Source organism: Chiloscyllium plagiosum, chromosome 4 (assembly GCF_004010195.1).
Source record: "Chiloscyllium plagiosum isolate BGI_BamShark_2017 chromosome 4, ASM401019v2, whole genome shotgun sequence".
NCBI classification, from domain to species: Eukaryota; Metazoa; Chordata; class Chondrichthyes; order Orectolobiformes; family Hemiscylliidae; genus Chiloscyllium; species Chiloscyllium plagiosum.
The window spans coordinates 10,211,457-10,230,767 of NC_057713.1; the positions used below are offsets into that span (position 1 = coordinate 10,211,457).

At 42.6% G+C, this 19,311-nt stretch overlaps 1 protein-coding gene across 1 annotated transcript in view; it reads left to right on the plus strand.

The window, feature by feature from the left end:
* LOC122548764 (cadherin-7-like) overlaps nt 1-19,311 on the plus strand; it is a 138,462-nt gene that overhangs the window by 52,641 nt on the left and 66,510 nt on the right. Inside the window, exons 3-4 of the mRNA XM_043687532.1 lie at nt 7,656-7,950; nt 13,941-14,060. Coding sequence (XP_043543467.1) covers nt 7,656-7,950; nt 13,941-14,060 — 415 coding nt within the window. The remainder of the gene's footprint in view (nt 1-7,655; nt 7,951-13,940; nt 14,061-19,311) is intronic.

A 19,311-nucleotide genomic window follows, 5' to 3' on the forward strand; every position in this document is an offset into this window, starting at 1 on the left:
ACTGCGCCATGTGTCTGCACTGGGATCACACACTGCACCATGTGTCCGCACTGGGATCACACACTGCACCATGTGTCTGCACTGGGATCACACACTGCGCCATGTGTCCACACTGGGATCACACATTGCACCATGTGTCCACACTGGGATCACACACTGCGCCATGTGTCCACACTGGGATCACACACTGCGCCATGTGTCTGCACTGAGACCCTTTTCTGTCGTCATGAAACCGTCTGATCTCCATACAATAAGTAAGTTTAAAAAAAAAGAACAAACGAGAAACAGGAAATGAGATGAAAATAACAGAACAAAAGCAGTTGGAGTTGATGAGCCCCATCTCCATAGGCCTCATCTGTCGCCATCTTGATAACTCGTTTACCATAGCATCAATTTTCGTCTCATGTGTGAACGTACTGAAAATCTTGCTGTGTTCAAGTCTAAATCTTTTATATAAACCACAAAAAACAAGGGGCCCAATCCGGCTCCTAATGGACACTGATTTCCAGTTACAAAAATAGCACTTATCCATCACCCTTGACTTCCTGGCACACAGCCAGTTGTGGATCCAATTTCCAAGTTTCTTTGGATTCCATGTTCTCTCGGCTGTGCTATCCGTCTCTCATTCAGGACCTGATCAGAAGCTTTGCTGAAGTCCTTTCCTTCATCTACACACCTGACCACCTCTTCAAAAAATCCATTCAAGGTCAGATACAGCTTCCCCTTAACAAAACCATGCTGACTGTTCTTGGTTAATTACTGCCTCTCCAATTGCAGTTTAATTCTGTCCCTGAGGACTCCTTCCAATAGTTTCCCTGTCGCTGAGGTTAGTTTGACTGGCCTGTAGTTTCCTGGCTTATCTTTTGCTCCCTTCTTGAATATTTCTACCATATTGTCCTCCAATCTCCAGCACTACTCTGGTGGTCAGAGATGAATTGAAAACTTTTGCAAATGCCCCAGCTATTTGCACCCTTGCCCCACTCAGCGATCTGGGACACATTTCATCTGGAGGTTTACATAATTTTAAGCCTGTCAGATCACGTCCTCCTTGTCTATGTTAATATCTTTAATTGTATCACAGACCTTTTCCCTGATTTCTTTACCCACACCGTTCCTCTCGCTGGTGAACACCAACACAAAGCATTCATTTAGAACCCAGTTACATCCTCCAGCTCCACACACAAATTACTACAGTGGTCTTTCATGGGCCAAACTCTTTCCCTCATTATCTTTTTACCCTTAATGTACCTGGAAAACAACTTAGGAGCTTCCTGTAACTTATCTGCATGTATCCTTTTGTGCTGAAAATGTGTTGCTGGAAAAGCGCAGCAGGTCAGGTAGCATCCAAGGAGCAGGAGAATCGATGTTTCGGGCATGAGCCCTTCTTCAGGTGTTTGTATCCTTTTGTGTCCTGCTTTCAATCTTCTCAGATCCTTTACAAGTACTCAATTGGCCATTGAATCTTTTTAAGATGCATGGTGGCTCAGTGGTTAGCACTGCTGCCTCACAGCACCAGGGACCCAGGTTCGATTCAGCCTTGGCCGACTGTCTGTGTGGAGTTTGCACGTTGTCTGCGTGGGTTTCCTCCGGGTACTCCGGTTTCCTCCCACAGTCCAAAGGTGTGCAGGTCAGGTGAATTGGCCATGCTAAATTGTCCGTAGAGTTAGGTGCAATAGTCAGAGGGAAATGGATCTGGGTGGGTACTTTTCGGAGGGTCGGTGTGGACTTGTTGGGCCGAAGGGCCTGTTTCCACACTGTAGGGAATCTAATCTAAAAAAAGAGACAGAAATCGATAGATTCTGGTTTGGCAGGAATATCAAAAATAATCAGGGCGAGATGAGAGTATGAAATTCCAAACACAAACAGATCTGCCATGGTCTTCCTGATTGGGGGAACAGGTTTAAGGGGCTGAATGGCCTATTTCTGCTCCCATTTTACATGTTTGCATCAATAAAGGTTGAAAGATTGTTAACAAAAGCTTTAAATATAATCAACACAGACATAAATCCACATACCATTTAGAAAACTTGTATGACTTGGCTAAGTGCTGTCTTAAAAACAGTTGGCCAAGTAACATTACATTCAGTAAAAGGAAAATCATGGATTGTTTCAAATGTTGGTCTGTAGCAAAAAGCAGACAATGGCCCCAGGGTATCGTTCGGAATCAGTTACTGGATTTCTTTTTCAGGAGACAGTGTTACAGATTATGAATTTTCCTTTTAAGAATCATTAGAACATAGAACAATACAGCACAGAACAGGCCCTTCGGCCCACGATGTTGTGCCGAACATTTGTCCTAGCTTAAGCACCCATCCATGTACCTATCCAATTGCCGCTTAAAGGTCACCAAAGATTCTGACTCTACCACTCCCACAGGCAGCGCATTCCATGCCCCCACCACTGTCTGGGTAAAGAACCCACCCCTGACATCTCCCCTATACCTTCCACCCTTCACCTTAAATTTATGTCCCCTTGTAACACTCTGTTGTACCAGTTGTGGTGCTGAGATTTTCCAGTGGTTTTCATTTCATAAATTTTGATGAGAAAGTTCTCCCTCTAAATATCAGTCTCCTTTACTTAGCAAAGTGTTTCTTTCCCAAAATCTCTCAGATATAGATATACTTCCTGTCAATGATGTTCTAAATTATGATTTCAAATAACACACTTTCATAACACTGAGCGAAGAATTTTCTCCTGAATTCATTATTAGTGATGAACAGATATTTATAGCTGTAGTTTTGGCCTCTTGTACATGTAGAAACCATCTTTTCTATTTTTATCTTCTCAAACACTTTAATAATCTTGTTATGTGCCTTATTATCAAATTACACTCAGTAAAACTCCTGGAGATGATTTGCAATATGAAGAAATAATGTTATATAAATGATGCAAATTGTAAGAGTTGATAAAGTACCCCATTATTTTTCTCTTGGTTGAAGTTGGGCTATCACTTGACAAATAACACAAATCAGTGAGCCGTGTTAGCGAGTATGTGGTTCTGAACAGCACCCAAGAGAATGGCTTCAGTTCCAGTTCCTGCCAGACAGTCGGTCCTGCCTCTTTGTCCTATCCCTAAGATCAGAAGGTAGTGCAAAACAGCACTGCCAAGAAAATTGGCTCCAGGCAATTCTCTGACAGACAATGACCCAAAACCCTTCATATTGTGCAGAACACAAATGGAATTTAACAGTGGCAGATGCTTTTGTGGAACAGTAGTCATGTCCCTACACCTTAGCCAGGAGACGAGGGTTCAAGTCTCACCTGCTCCAGAGGTATGTAATACCATCCCTGAACCGGTTAGTTAGAAAATGTCTACATTAGGGGAGCTGGTGGCACAGTGGTAATGTCACATGGTTAATAAACCAGAATTTCAGATTAATGATCTCGGAGAAATGGGTGAGAAACCCATCAGCCACCACACATAGTGAAATATAAATTCAGTTTGAAAAGAAAATTGGATGTAAAAATGTTAGCCTAATGAGAAAAACAGGAACTGTTGTTATAAAACCCATCTAGTTCACTAATGCTGTTTAGGGTAGGAAATCTGCTGTCCGAATCTGGTCTGGCCTGAATGTGACTCCAGACCCACAGCAATTTTGTTGTCACCTAAAAGCTCTCTGGACAATTAAGGCCAGGCAATAAATAAAAATGACGCCCATTTCCCGTGAATGGAGAGAAAAAACCCACTGGGAGAGAGTCTTGAAACAAAATTAAAAATCACACAACACCAGATGCTTGTTTGGAAGCACGAGCTTTCAAAGCACTGCTCCTTCATCAGGTGGTACATGATATCCATCATGTTCTGTACTTGTTCAAATTCTAGCTAGAGATTTTTGGTAACTAAGCCAATTCATAATGTGCACTGGGTTCCCGTGAAATAGCTCAGGGCTGATTTTCTCATATTGCCATCGTACCTCAGGGTCGACCTACCCGAGTGCTCACTCCAGGAACGTGAAGATAAGTTGCTTTGTGACACTGATAGATTGTTGCCACTGCACAGGGTGTATCTTGAGATAGAAGCCATACTTTCTGTCTGTGGATTGGTAACAGTTCACCCAGGGAGACCACCAGTTGGCGAAGCTTCAGGGAATGCTATGGAAATTGGTAGGAATAACAGGGGCGAAAGACAAATCACACACCGCACCTCAGGATAGATTCCAGTGGCTGAGTGGGATTGCAGGAGAAAGGAATGTGAAAACATTCGGTGTATCTCTGTCTTCTGATCAAAGAGGTGGGACACTGAGTATTTTTCGAATGTGGTGGTCAGGAAAGCACTGCCTGAAAGGGGGGTAGAAACAGAGTTTTCTTTTATTCTTTCCATAGACGAGCAAATGTTGGCCGCCTCTGATTGCCCCTGAGAAGGTGGTGGGGAACTGCCTTTTGCGTTGCAGCCCTTGAGGAATCGAAGTGACCACCGTGATTTTAGAAAGGGAATTTGAGGATTTTGACCCCGGCTTGGAGGTGAATTCCCAGGTTATTGTGCTTCCATTATACTCGCACTCTTGTCCTACGAGATGGGGGAGGGTGCTATTGCAAGGGCCTGGGTGAGACACTGCAATGCGTTTGTCGATGATACATACTGCTGCTATTGGACAATGATGGTGAGGGAAGTGAATATTTAAGGTAGGGCAGGGTGGCTATCAAGTGGACTGCTTTGTCTTGGGTGTTACTCAGCTTCTTGAGTGTTGTTGGAGCTGCATGCATACACACAAGCGAAGAGCATTCTAACACACCCCAAACTGGTGCCTTGCAGAGGGAGGGAGGAATGGACACTGGGGGAGACTGAAGGTGGTTTACTCACCACAGAGTTCCTAACCTCTGACTCGCCCACGTAACCACAATATTCAGACGGGTGACCAAGTCAGTTTTTCATCAACGGTCGCCTCCAGGATGTTGATCGTAATGTCTACAGGCAGGTTGGATAAATACTTGAAGGGAAGAAAATCGCCAGAGCATGGAGGCAAGACCAGGGGAGGGCGTGTAATTGTGTAGTTCCTTGAAAGAAATGGCACAGTCTCTGAGGGCAGAATGGTCTCTTACTCTATAGTTTGCTTCCCTGCTTCTGTAAAACATGAGGAAAACAGATGTAATCAAGAATGGGATCAAAAGCAGCCTTGCAGAGGGGTTAAAAATAAAAGATCGTAACAGAATGGCCATTTTAGTCCCCAACTGAGTTCATTATTTATTGAACACACCACTAACCTTTTATTTAAATTTTCTGGTGTATGTGTGACAGCAACATGCACTTCAGTGGTACCTTTAATATAATAAAACAGCATTCTGTGCTTCACAGCACTGTTACAAAATAAAACATGACACCAAACCACACATGGAGATATTAAAGTAGAAATCAAAGACTTTCAGGAATGCTGGGAAGGAGGACAGGTTGAAGGAGAGAAGAGGAGTCTTGTATCCGGGCAGTGGAAGAGCTGATCCATTAAAATTCAACAATGAAACACTAAAAGATTAAGAATTAAGTAGAAAAGAATTTTTTTAAAAACTAAAGTTCAAGGGCCCAGAGTAGAGGAACATTGATAGAAAATGCTGGAAATATTTAGCAGGTCAGTCAGACCCTGTGCAGAGAGAAGGTGTTAACATTTCAGGTCAAGATGACCTCCGGCCAGATCTCAATCCAATCGGAATCAAAGAGTTGCAGATCATATAGAGGGCTGTCAAACTGGCAGAGAATTAGGACAGAGGAGGCCATGGAGGCACAAGAGGATGACAATTTTATAATCAAGATATTTCTTGTCTGGAAGCAATTTCATAGGTCAGCCAGCGCAGAAGCAATAGGAGAACAGGACTGTGTGGTGTGACACAGGGAGCAAAGTTTTGAATTATAATGTTTATCAAAGGTAGAATATGGTTCACCATATAAATAGAAGTGTAGTAAAATAGTCGAGTCAAAGGTGACCAATATTGTGTTATGTCTCACGGTTGCTATGTCAGTGTAGCTATAAGAGACAGTATCATTCCTGTGACCTTGTGTATCATAATCCATCTTACACCTGATCACTTGAAGCAGGCTCCTCTTGTGTGCCTGAGGAATGAAATCTTTATACATGAGGCTCGATGTAATAAATATCTGTTAGATCCTTCAATACCACAATGCCCACCCACAGATTCTGCATAAGCATTTCCACATCAGGTAAATATCCTACTGTAGACACCAACAAAAGGATAAATGATTAGGATAGAAGCTTACCTTTTGTTGATTCAGCTGCGTAAGCTGGCACAGACTGCTTTTCGGGAAAACAGTGAGACAACAAATCTCTGACCACCCTATTAGTGCAAACGGACTCATATCTTCGTCAAGACTAAGTGAAACGTTTCATCCTGACCCAGCGTGCGGAGGAGGGAGGGAGGGGCTGTGCTCTTATTTGGTGTAGCATTGTAAGGAAACAATAGCCTGACATTTTAATACCTTGAGTGATTGTTTGATATCTGAAAATCTGCTGCGATTTGAAATAATTTCAGCCCCCAAAGAAAATGTCAAGATCTCCCAACAGTGGAAATCTTTATCCAAACAAGAATCCCTGGGTCCAGAAACAGCTGTCTGAGATTTGATAATGGGCAGAGAATGTAGAAATCACAATTTCATTTCACAGAATCATAGAATCATACAATCCCTACGATGAGGAAGCAGGCCATTCGGCCCACCAAGTGGGCATCCCACACATACCCTCCTCCCCCCACCCTATTCCTGTAACACTGCACATCCCTTGACACTATGGGCAGTTTACCACGGCTACTCCACCTCAGTCGAGAGTTTAGTGCTGGAAAAGCACAGCAGGTCAGGCAGCATCCGAGAAGCAGGAGAATCGAATTTTCAGGCATTATCCTCACTTTCTCCTAATCCACCTTAACGTGTACATCTTTGGATTGTGGGAGGAAACTGGAGCACCCGGAGGAAACCCACACAGACACGGGGAGAATGTGCAAACTCCACACAGACAGTCACCTGAGGATAGTTGCAGAGAAGTGTCAGCAGAACATGAATTTGCTGAATCCCTGTTGTTAATTGCAAGTCTGCGCACTCTAAGATTACTTGAAACATGGGGCATAGATTTAAAGTGATGTGAAATAAAACAAGGGTCAACAGGAGAAAAGACACTTCACGCAGCGAGTAGTTCAGGTGTGGAATGTGCTGCCTGGAAATGGAGTGGAGGCAGATTCAATTGAAGCATTCAAGAGCGTATTGGACAATTATTTGGATAGAAATAATGTGCACAGTTATGGGAAAAAGACAGGAGATTGACACTAGGAGATAGAACCAGTGCAGACACAATGGGCCAAATGGCCTCCTTCTTGTTGTAACAATTCTGTGTTGTCCTCCTCTGCCCCAGTTACCCCATCCCCTTCCTCAAACTCTTGTAACCAAATACTGGGCTGACATTGCGCCTATTGGGGTCAAGTATGTGTCAGCTCACAACCTGATTTTAAGTGTATAACATTGTGTAACCTCTTATAGCCCCTATGTCATTCAGAATATTCCTTGACATTTTGTTGCTAAGCTGAAAATGGTGTTGCATTAAGGACCTGAAAGTCACTCTTATAATATCAGCCAGTTTGTCACGTCTTTGTATGTTACTTGCTCAACTATTTACTTTAGTTCTGTGATTCTATGATTCTATTCACATGACTGACACCCGCAGCTCCACTCTGATTCGGACAATGGGAATGGTTCTTTACGATATAACCTGACGGGTGATGGAGCTGGCACAATCTTCACCATCGATGAGGACAATGGAGATATTTTCCTCTTAAAGAAGCTGGACCGAGAGGAGAAGCCATTTTACATCCTGCGGGCGCAAGTGGTTGACAGAGAAACCAACCAATATGTAGAACCAGAGTCCGAGTTCCACATTAAGGTCCAGGACATCAATGACAATGAACCGCAGTTTCTGGATGAACCATACGTTGCCACGGTGCCTGAAAGGTCACCTGACGGTAAGGGAGTGAAATTATTATCACATTAGAGTCATGCAGGGTGGAATCAGACCCTTTGGCCCACTTGTCCATGCCAATCAGCTTTCCTAAACTGAACGAGTCTCATTTGCCTGCATTTGGCCTCTAAGTTCTTCCCATCCTTGTACCTGTCCAAATGTCTTTTAAATGGACTTGTAAATGTACTTTTAAATGTAATTATACCCCCTTCCAACACTTCCTCTGGCAGCTCATTCCATACACACACCACCCGCTGTGTGAGAAAGTTGCCCCTTCGGTCCCTTTTAAACCTTTCCCCTCTTACCTGAAACCTATGCCCTCTATATTTGGACTCCCCCACCCTGGGGAAAAGACCCTGGCGATTCGCCTTGCCCCTCATGCCCCTCATGTTTTTATAAACCTCTGTAAGGTCACCTGTCATCCTCAGGCATTTCAGGTACTTTCCCAGCCTCAGTCAAACTTTCCACTCTTGATAACATGCTTGTAAATCTTTTTTGCACTGTCTGCAGTTTAATAACATCCTTCCTACTGCAGAGTGACCAGAATTGTATGCAGTATTTCAAAAGCAACCTTACCAATATCTTGTGCAGCTGCAACCTAACATCCCAACTCCTGTACTCAATGTTTTGACTAATGAAAGTCAGACAGTAAGGGATCCACAGTCCAAACCTCCATTATCATATTCAAGATGGCCTCATGAAAGTGTCTAGCCCCTGCGGAAAATTAAAGTTGACCTGGGATAGAGTTTAATCTGGGCCAACCTCATGTGTTTTAGTGACCTCCATCAAAGACTTGACACCAGCCCTGCTGTGAGAGATCCAATGTCCCTAAGGTGTAACAGATACTGGGTACTTGTAAAAACATACAGAGGAGCTTACAACTTTTTGATAATGTTTCCATAATATTCCACCTGGAAATATTCCACTATCTGCCCCTCCGTGAAATTTGAGCTCAAGATCTTTGAGGTATACAGCATATGGGCCCCTGAAACTGACTCTCAATGCCTTCATTTTGAGTTTCTACATGACAGTAACAAACAGAATATGCTGGAAATCCTCAGCTGTTTGGTCAGCATCTTTGGAGAGAGAAACAAATTTTATGAAAGTTCATCAAACTGAAATAGGTGTGTGCCATTAATCTCTCTCTGTCAGTGCTGTCAAACCTGCTGAGTGGTTATAATATTCTACACTTTAATTTCAGATTTCCAGTACCCACAATATTTTCCTTCCATGTGAGGTTTGGTTTATATCCCATCATTCCTCTGAAGCAGATCTTCCATCTTCACTAATTATGCTTTCAACCCCTGAAGACCCACATTCTATAACTCCTCTCCAAAACCCATTCTGACCTGTCATATTCTATTTGTTTCATTGAAAGCACTCCTGACACTCTCTTACTTTCTATGGCATTTATTAATTTGATTTGGCTCTGTGAAGATTTCCTCCAATATTGGAAGCACCACAAGAAAGAACGGTCTGGTGTGTTGCAATTGTAACTTTGTCCATTTGGACTATCATATACACATGTACCAGCAGAGGGAGTCTGCAAAGATGAAATAATGAACAACTCATGCAGTTCTCATTTCAGATACATCTGGCTGGGTATGTACCCATCACTGTCTGGAGAATGTCACAGAGCAAACATTTGCTGTTATTCTACAGTCATCTCATTTACCTCACAGGATAGGTTCAGAGCGCCTGCATATGAATGCACAGCAAAGTCTAATATGTAGGAGTGTAATGCATTCAATGTTCCTGTCGTAAAGCATTTATGATGTGATAGCATGGTTGTTCTATCACTAGCTAGCTTTTTCACTAAGACCTGATCTAAAGAGTCAATTTAATTGCATGGGGCAATGATAGAATGTTCGTCACGTCAGTAGACTCTTCGGTAATTGTGCTAGGGATGTGGCTTCAAGTTCTATTGCGGGAGATGGTGAATTATAACTCCAAGGAAAGTTTAACCTTATGGTGACCATGTTAACTGTTGTGAAATCCCAACTAGTTCACATGTCTTTTATGGGGAGGAAATCTTCTGTCCTACATGTGACTCCAGGATCACAGAGATGTGGATAACTCTTCACTATGGCCCTTAATGTGCAATAAATGTTGCCCTACTAGTGATGCCAAATTAACACTTTTATGAAGACAATGAATATAGTTTCATGTTTCACTGTGATAACTAGCAAATGTCAAATAATTAAAGGTACTGGAGTCTATAGCTATCACAGAATAGAATCATTGAATCCCTATAGTATGGAATCAGGCCATTTGGCCCATTGAGTCCATATCAATCCTTTGAAGAGCATCCCATCTGGACCCACCCCACCCACCCCATCCCTGCATTTCCCACAACCAATCCGCCTAGCCTGCACACCTTTGGACTATGGGAGGAAACCGGAGGACCCAGAAGAAACCCACACAGATAAAGGGAGAATGTGCAAACTCCACATGGACAGTTGCCAGAGGGTGGAATTGAACCTAGGTCCTTGGTGTTATAAGGCAGCCTCGCTAATCACTGAATCATCCCCAGGGAGGCTGAAGCTACCAGATTGTCATAAACTAATGTCCTTGAGGAAAGGAAATGTGGTCTCTATCTGACTCCAAACGCAAGTAACTTTATTGACTCTTCCCCAGTCTTGATGGAGTAGACACGTGGATAGTAAATGAAATTCAATGTGAGAGGTGGAAGGTGAGAGTGGGACCAGGGATATAAAAAATCATTATGAGGGAAGATTGGAAACCTTGGAGAAAACATTTCCACTCATTAAAGGGACAAGAATGAAAGAGTTTAAATTTAAAATGATTAACAAACAAAGCAGATTTGCTTTTAATATTACCACCACCAACCCATACCCTCTAAACTATGATCATTTTCCTTCCTCTCTCTCCCCTTAAATCATTCTGCCTCTCTGCCTCTCCTTCATTTAATTTGCATCTTAAAGCCGAACACATTGATAAATCATTAAGTACAGAAAATGCCTTTTGGTCTATCGAATCTGTACCACCCACAAACCCCACTAAATCTACACTGGACTTGAATATTATGACATTTCAAGTGTTGGTGCAAGTACATTATAAAGGCTCTGAGGCTTCCCTTCTTAGCTATCCTCCCAGGCAGCACATTCCAGACCCCCACAATACTCTGTTTGAAAAAACATTTTCCTCAAATCCCCTGTAAACTTTCTGCCTTTCATCTTAAATGTGTGCCCCTTATCCCAATGCCTCCAGCACAACATTTATTATTTTGATTCTGTCTCCCAAGATATCTTGACTAGAAATAATGAAAAATTCATTTTTTTTATCACTACAACAAATATTTCTGTTGGTAACTGCCATGCAAAAAATAATAAAAGTATCACATTAGAATGACAGTTTGTTGATTTACTCAGGTAAATATGCTGACTGCATTACTGAGAGCACTGCAGTTCTGTGTTCCCTCTCTATATTTTTTACTGTATCGACATTACATATCTTCTCCTGATTTAAATGCATCTGCAACAGCGATGAATGTTTTAAGTGCCCTCTGCTCTGAGTTAGATTAGATTTCCTACGTTGTAGAAACAGGCCATTTAGCCCTACACTCCCACACTGACCCGCCAAACACTAACACACCTAACATTATGGGTAGTTTAGCTTGGCCAATTCAGCTGGCTTGCAAGAGGAAATCCACACAGACAAAGTGCAAACTCCAAACAGACATGAATCAAGCCCAGGACCCTGGTGCTGTGAGGCAGAAGTGCTAACCACTGAGCCACTCTGCCACCTGTGTTCTGTCAATGGTTTTGTACCAAATTCACAGCCCCATTGCTGACTCACATTCATATCCATTAACCCATCAGCCTCATCCTTGCCTTTCTAAGTTCAATCTCAGTCCAGCAAAGGCCACAAGATCTAGGAATAGGCTCAGGCTATTCAGCCATAGAGTCTGTTCCCCAATTCAATGATATCTGATAACCCTCAACTCCACTTTTCTGCCTTCTTCCCATAACCCTCGATTCCCTTACTGATTAAAAATGTCTACCTCAGCCTTAAAAATACTCAATGAATCAAACTGGACAGCTCAAGAATTCCACAGATTCACTACTCTCTAAGAGAGAGAAAAAAAATCTCCTCATCTCTGCGACCCCTTTGGTCTGAGATTTTACCCTCTCGACTTAGACTCCCCCAAAAGGAGAAACAACCTTTTCTTTCATCCACCCTGCCAGGTCTCCTAAGAATCTTGAATGTTTCAATATGGTCAACCCTTCATTCTTCGAAATTCCAGTGATTACTGACCCAACCTACTCAACCTTTCCTCAGGAGACAGTATTCTATTGCTGATATCAGCAACAAGTGAACCTTCTCTGGACTGCCTGAAATGCCAGTATAACTTGCCCTAGACAAGGGGACCAAAACAGTTCACAGTATTCCAGTTGAGATTTGACCAATGTCTTGTGTAATTTTAGCAAAAACTGGACTTTTATCCCCTACTCTCTTTGAAATTGAATATAGGAGTTGGGTGTACAGGATATAGGTTAGGCCATTTTTGGAATACTGCGTTCAATTCTGATCTCCCTGCAATTGGAAATATGTTGTTAAACTTGAAAGGGTGCAGAAAAGACTCACAAGCAAATTGCCAGGAGTCGAAGGTTTGAGCTACAGGGAGAAGCTGAATAAGCTGGGGCTTTTTTCCCTGGAGCGTCGAAGGCTGAGGGGTGACCTTATAGAGGTTTATAAAATCATGAGGGGCATGGAGAGGATAAATAGGTAAGGTCTTTTCCTCAGGGTTGGGGAGGCCAAAACTATTGGGGATAGGTTTAAGGTGAGAGGGGAAAGATTTTCAAGGGACCTGAGGGGCAAAAATTTCACACAGAAGGTGGCGTGTGTATGGAATGAGCTGCCAGAGGAAGTAGTGGAGGCTGGTACAATTACATTTAAAAGACATCTGGATGGGCATATGAATAGGAAGGGTTGAGAGGGATAAGGGCCAAGTGCTGGCAACTGGGACTGGATTTATTTAGGATATCTGGTCAGCATGGATGAGTTGAACTGAAGGGTCTATTTCCATGCTGTACATCTCAATGTTTCAATTACTCTACATTGAGGCCAACATTTCATTTGCCTTCCTGATCACCCACTGAACGTAGAGACTAGCTTTTTGTGATTCATGGACGAGGGCTCCCAAATCCTTTTGAACCCCCAGCATTGATCCCTGTGGTAGCCCTTTAGTTACATCCACATCCTCTAGCTCATAGAAACAGTGAATAAGAGCAGGAGGAGTCCATTCAGCCTTTCAAGCCTGCACCACAATATGATCATGGCTGATTATCCAACTCAGTTACTGTTCCTGTTTTCCCTCTCTACCTTTGATCCTTTTCACCATAAGAATTAGATCCATCTCCTTCTTGAAAACATTCCATGTTTTGACCTTGGCTACTTTCTATGGTAGAGAATTCCACAGGCTCAGCATTCTCTGGGTGAAGACTTTTCTCCTTATCTAAGTCCTGAATGACCTACGCGTATTGTTCATCTGTGACCCCTGGTTCAGGACTCCCTGATCATTGGGAACATCCTTCATGAAGGGCTCTTGCCTGAAATGTTGATTCTTCTGCTCCTTGGATGCTGCGTGGCCTGCTGTGCTTTTCCAGCACCAGACACTCTCAACATTTTTCATGTGTTTACCCTGTTGAGTCCTGTTCAAATTTCATTGGTTTCTATAAGATTCCACTCCTCACTCATCTAAACACTAAGCCTGAAGGCCAGAGGTGAGAACAGAAGGCAATACCTTTCCCGTACCTATTAGAAGTCGAACCCTCGGAGCAAGGATGGGTGAAAAGACTCTTTGTTACTGTTCTGTTCATTTAGACTATGTCCTCTTGGGGCTTTGAAACTGCTCTGCAGTGATACCTTTGTGCAGAAGCACGTCTTCAGTTTAGTGAAGTGGGAAAAAGTTAGTGTTTCATCAGGTAAAGGAGAAAATGTTAGTGAACTAACTATTCGTACTCTATACAGGAACCTTCGTTACCCAGGTGACGGCGACAGATGCAGATGATCCTTCCTATGGAAGTCATGCCAGGATAGTCTACCAAATCCTGCAGGGACAGCCGTACTTTTCAGTGGAGCCAACAACAGGTAACCCAAGTCTCATAGAGCTGGCAGCAAGAAAGACATCAATGTCTAGGGAGAGTAAATCAGTGACATTGACTGTTCCTCATGTGTCAGTACTGTCAACTAATGTTTAATCTCGCCATGTGGCTAGTCTGAGGTGATGGAATGACAGTGACTGCCCAGTTGCATGTATTTTTAGTACTTCCAGTCTATAATTTCTATACTTTTCTATACTTGCAGGAAATAGACCTTTCAGTCCAGCTTGTCCATTATGACCAGCCATTTTAAATAAATCCAGTACTTGACCCATATCCCTCTAAACCTTTCCTATCCATATTACCCATCCAGATGCATTTGAAATGTTGTAATTGTGTACCAGCCTCCACCACTTCCTCTGGCAGCTCATTCCATACATGCACCACCCTCTTTATGAAAAAGTTGCCCCTTAGGTCCCTTATAAATCTTTGCCCTCTCACCTTAAACCTATCCCCTATAGTTTGTTATCCAGCATAGTCCATACTAATGCTCTGATTACTAAGGTAGCTGGTGGCATTTAAATTCAGTCAATAAATCTAGAATATAACGCTTATCTCAGAAATGGTGACCATAGGAACCACCATCAGCATCACCATCAGCATCACAGAGTGCCCTTTAGGGATGGAAATCTGCCGTCCTTACCTGATCTGGCCCTATAAACTCACAGTGACGTAATTGACTCTTAGGTGTCCTCTGAAATAGCCAGTTGGTTAACAGATAACTGGGGATAAACAACAGTACCCACATCCCATGAAGGAGAAAGGAAAGATATCTTGTGACTAGATTGGCATTAAACTATCACCGATTGTGAATGTTCACGCAACTCATATTCTGATCAAGGAGCTAGTTATCGGTTAACCGACTGGCCATTTCAGAAGGCACCTAAGAGTCAATTACATCACAGTGAGTTTATAGGGCCAGATCAGGTAAGGATGGCAGATTTCCATCCCTAAAGGGCACCAGGAACAGAAGGAGGCCATTTAACTTCTTGAGCTTATCCTATCCCAAAGTTAGATTCTCATTAGTCAGAATCGAAAAGACAATATAAGTGATGTTTGTAATGTAGGAAAGATGACAGTCAATTTACAAACACCAAGCCCCCACACACAGCAATGTAGTAATGTCAAATACAGTGGTGCCTCGGAATCCGACTTTAATTCGTTCCAGGAGCTGTTACGATTGTGAAAAGTTTGGATTCCGAAACTATTTTTCTCATAAGAAATAATGGAAAGTGGATTAATCCATTTCTGGACCCAAAAAAAAACATTTTCAAGATAGTTTTAACTGCAAATACACATGGTTAAGGTAAAACAAGATGAGTAAATGACCTAAATAGCAAGTATTTGATAGTTGTCTCAGTTGAAGTAAATAGAGCACAGGAGACTCAATTGTTGTTCCCACGGACTTCCTCTTACTCTTATTTGCTTCACTGCTCTTCTTGGGTGCCATGGTGAATGCACAAGGGTGATAATTTAAAAAAAAGCACAAATCAAGGTGAAAACACAAGGTAAACTAGTGATGGACACATGAGAGATGCTTACACGACTACTTCCCGGGACGAACTGAACAAACAATATGCGACCTGAACGGTACGTGGTGTTCGGATTCTGAAAATGTGTTCGGATTTTCGGGCAAAATTTTCTTGAAATAATTGTTTGGATTCCAATTTGTTCAAACAATAGGGCGTTCGGATTTCGGGGTCAGCACTGTAATCCGACTTTTGGTTTGTAACGTTGAGGGATAAACATTAACCTGAGCACAAGAGATAGCCTTCCTGCTCTCCTTCAAAATAGGGGCCCCCTGCATCTGACCAAGCAGGCAGATGAAAGCTCAATTAAGCATCTCAGCTGACAGAGCACTGGAACATTAACCTTAATTTTTCTACTCAAACTTTAGAGTGGAACTTCAACGTAGAAGTAAGAACGTACGCAACTGGGCAGTCACTGTCACTCTATCACCTCACACCAACCACAAGGCTAGATTAAACATTGGCTAATACCCTACCTAATACCTTGGGCAGCAAACATCCATCAGTCTCAGGTTGAAAATGAACAATTTTAGCCTCAGTTCCCACATGCAGAGAGAGAATTGCAAACGTTTACCACCACAATTTGTAAAGATGTACTTCCAAAAACAAGTGTTTTGAATTCGAAGGAAGGGTTGAAGGAGAAAAGGTCCTATGTTATGGACGTACATGAGCTCGACAAGATTGTCTATCAGTTGAACGTGAAAAATCAAGAGAATTTGAGACTAGCGAATCTTGCTGAAAGTTTTAGAGTGTTAGAGGCTACAAAGGGAGCTAAGGGGCAACTGTTTCATGCAGAGGGTGGTGCGTGTATGGAATGAGCTGCCAGAGGGAGTGGTGGAAGCTGTTACAGTTACAGCATTTAAAAGGCATCTGGATGGGTATATGAATGGGTTTGGAGAGATATGGCCAAGTGCTGGCAAATGGGACTAGATTAGGCTAGGATATCTGGTCGGCATGGACGGGTTGGACCGAAAGGTCTGTTTCCATGCTGTACATCTCTATGACTCTATGACTCTATATACATCTGCTGATAAACACAGAGTAAATTCCAGATTTAATTGATGAAATAAGAAAATCACTACCTTGAAGTGAAAAATCACTCTTGAGAGGAAAACAAAGATACTCAGATCAAATAGGAGATTATAGAGTACTGTGTAATAGATTTCTAGAGAGTCTACAAATTGCTCAAGGGATGACTCACTCCAAGATTCAACCAAAAGAAACCCCAGAGTTTATAACTTTTGAAGGAAAATTAATATTCTAAATTAGGAGTGTCAGGAAAAGATTCATGCCTTTGGAGTGCATGCAGATACTCCTGCCATTAATATTCACCACCTTTCTCCTGAGCCACTGGAGCAGTTCATATTTTCCTGCAGGATCTCTGACTGCTCACTCTGGAAAAGCAACGGAAACTATTTGGAGATCCCCCACTTCTCTTTTCTCATTCCTTGAGGAAATATTATAACATGCAGTAAAATGTTTTGACTGCTGTCTTCTTTGAAGCAGCAAATGCCCCCCAGTTACATATTAATAGATTGCAGGCCAGTCTATGAGGTTGAAACCAGGATATATGATTTTTCTTTTGAGGAGGGAGTTTATTGATTTGCTGAGCCTTACTCCTCTTGCCTCACACCCAGAGTCAAAGCTACTTTCTTATCTGCACTCAGACAATGAATAGCCACCAAAAGGTTGGTCAAAGTGATGGATTTTAAGGAGGAATATGAGATGGGTGGTGGGGTGGTGGAGCGGGGCGGGGGGGGGGGGTGCGCAATGTGAAGAAGGGGAAATGGAACTGAAACAAAGCAAGACACAGCCATCTGAAATTTTTGTTGGACATGGGCAAGGAATTAGAAATGAGAGGAGTGCAGAAATCTTGAAGGTTTTCGTGTTGGATGTATGGAGATGGGGGTGGTGGTGTTAGCAAGGCCATAGGATGAGTTGAAAGTAAAGAGAAGAATTTTAAATTTGTGACGTTACTTGCCTGGGAAACTGTGCCTCAGTGAGGGCAGGGTTGTAATGAGGTTGGGACAGCAGGTTACTGTTTGCCAAAGCTGGAGTGGTGAAGAGGGTAACTTCCTGATAATAACCAATCCTCAGGAGGTCAATGAGTTAGAGAAGGGTGTGCAGTACAATATTACTTATTGTTGAGGAATCACAAAATTGTATGGTGCAGAATGAGGCTATTCAATCCATTGGTTCTATTATCGAGTGCCAATCTCCAGCCTTGTTCACATATTTCTGCCCTCTTGAATGCTTCTGTCTCCACAACATTTCTAAGAATTGAATCCCATATTCTAACTACTTGCTGTGTGAAAAAATATTTTCTTATATTCCCCCTTGCTTTGTACGCATATCACTTTAAATCTGTGGAAAGGACAGTCTTGAAAAACTGTGCCTTGACAGAAAATCATTACAACTACTTACTGCTTCCAATGTGGTATCATCCAATTGTGGAATAATGCAGCACAGAAAAAGGCCATTCAGCCAATCATTCCAGTTCTGGCCCTTTGAAACAGGGCCTTTTTCAGTCAGTCCAGTTTCCCCTTCCCCCTTCCACATAACCCTGTGACTTGTTTTATTTTTGTTTTTCACTTCCCTGTTGCACGTTCCTCTTGAATCTCCTTCTCCCCATCTTGCAGTGCCACCCAGATGGTAAGGGTTGTGTTGGCCGTGATCACGGCATTTCGTGGAAGAGTGAGCCACTCCACTGCTGAACTCTGGTGCAAGATGGTCAAGATAGTGTTGCCAATTCTGCCAACCAGGTTGGAGAGTCTTCTGCTCTGCAGGCTGCTTTTGGATAGTCAATAACAGGGAAATCTGAAGAGGAGACAAAAAAAAACACTACTGATTTGATTTGATTTGATTTAATTTATTGCCATCACATGTACCTAAGTACAGTGAAAAGTCTAATAATGGCAGGGAAGATGTTCTTGAACCTTTTGGTACGTGTGTCTGTACTGAGTTATATTTCAACAAATCTCCTTTCCACGAGGTTTTGGGAATCTGAAATACGAGATGTGATGAAGTCTTGATTTGATGAGCAGTTGGATCAGACATTAGGGTAACCCAGACAGCTTCTGGTCTACTCCCCACTGATGGGGATTAATGGACACCTTCACAGTTCTCTCTCTAACAGCAATGCATGTTCAAAAGCACAGCATGACCAATTAACCTTCAGGTTATCTCCAGTCTTTGCCAGCCTTTGGAGCTGGCTGCCTTCAAATGGGAAGGTTGTGGTGGAGTAGTGAAGTCACTTGAATAATAATTCAAGCATGCCAGATTAATGCCAAGGGGACATGGGTTCAAATCTCACTCTGGGCAGATGGTGAAATTTGAATTCAGTTAAAATCTGGAACTGCAACCAATCTGGATGTGAATAGCCTTCAGGGAAGGAAATAGAAATATAGAAACATAGAAAAAATACAGCGCAGTCCAAGCCCTTTGTCCCTCGATGTTGAGCCGATCCAAGCCCACCTAACCTACACTAGCCCACTATCCTCCATATGCCTATCCAATGCCCGTTTAAATGTCCATAAAGAGGGAGAGTCCACCACTGCTACTGGTAGGGCATTCCATGAACTCATGACTCGCTGAGTAAAGAATCTACCCCTAACATCTGTCCTATACCTGCCACCCCTTAATTTAAAGCTGTGCCCCCTCATAATAGCTGACTCCATACATGGAAAAAGGTTCTCATGGTCAACCCTATCT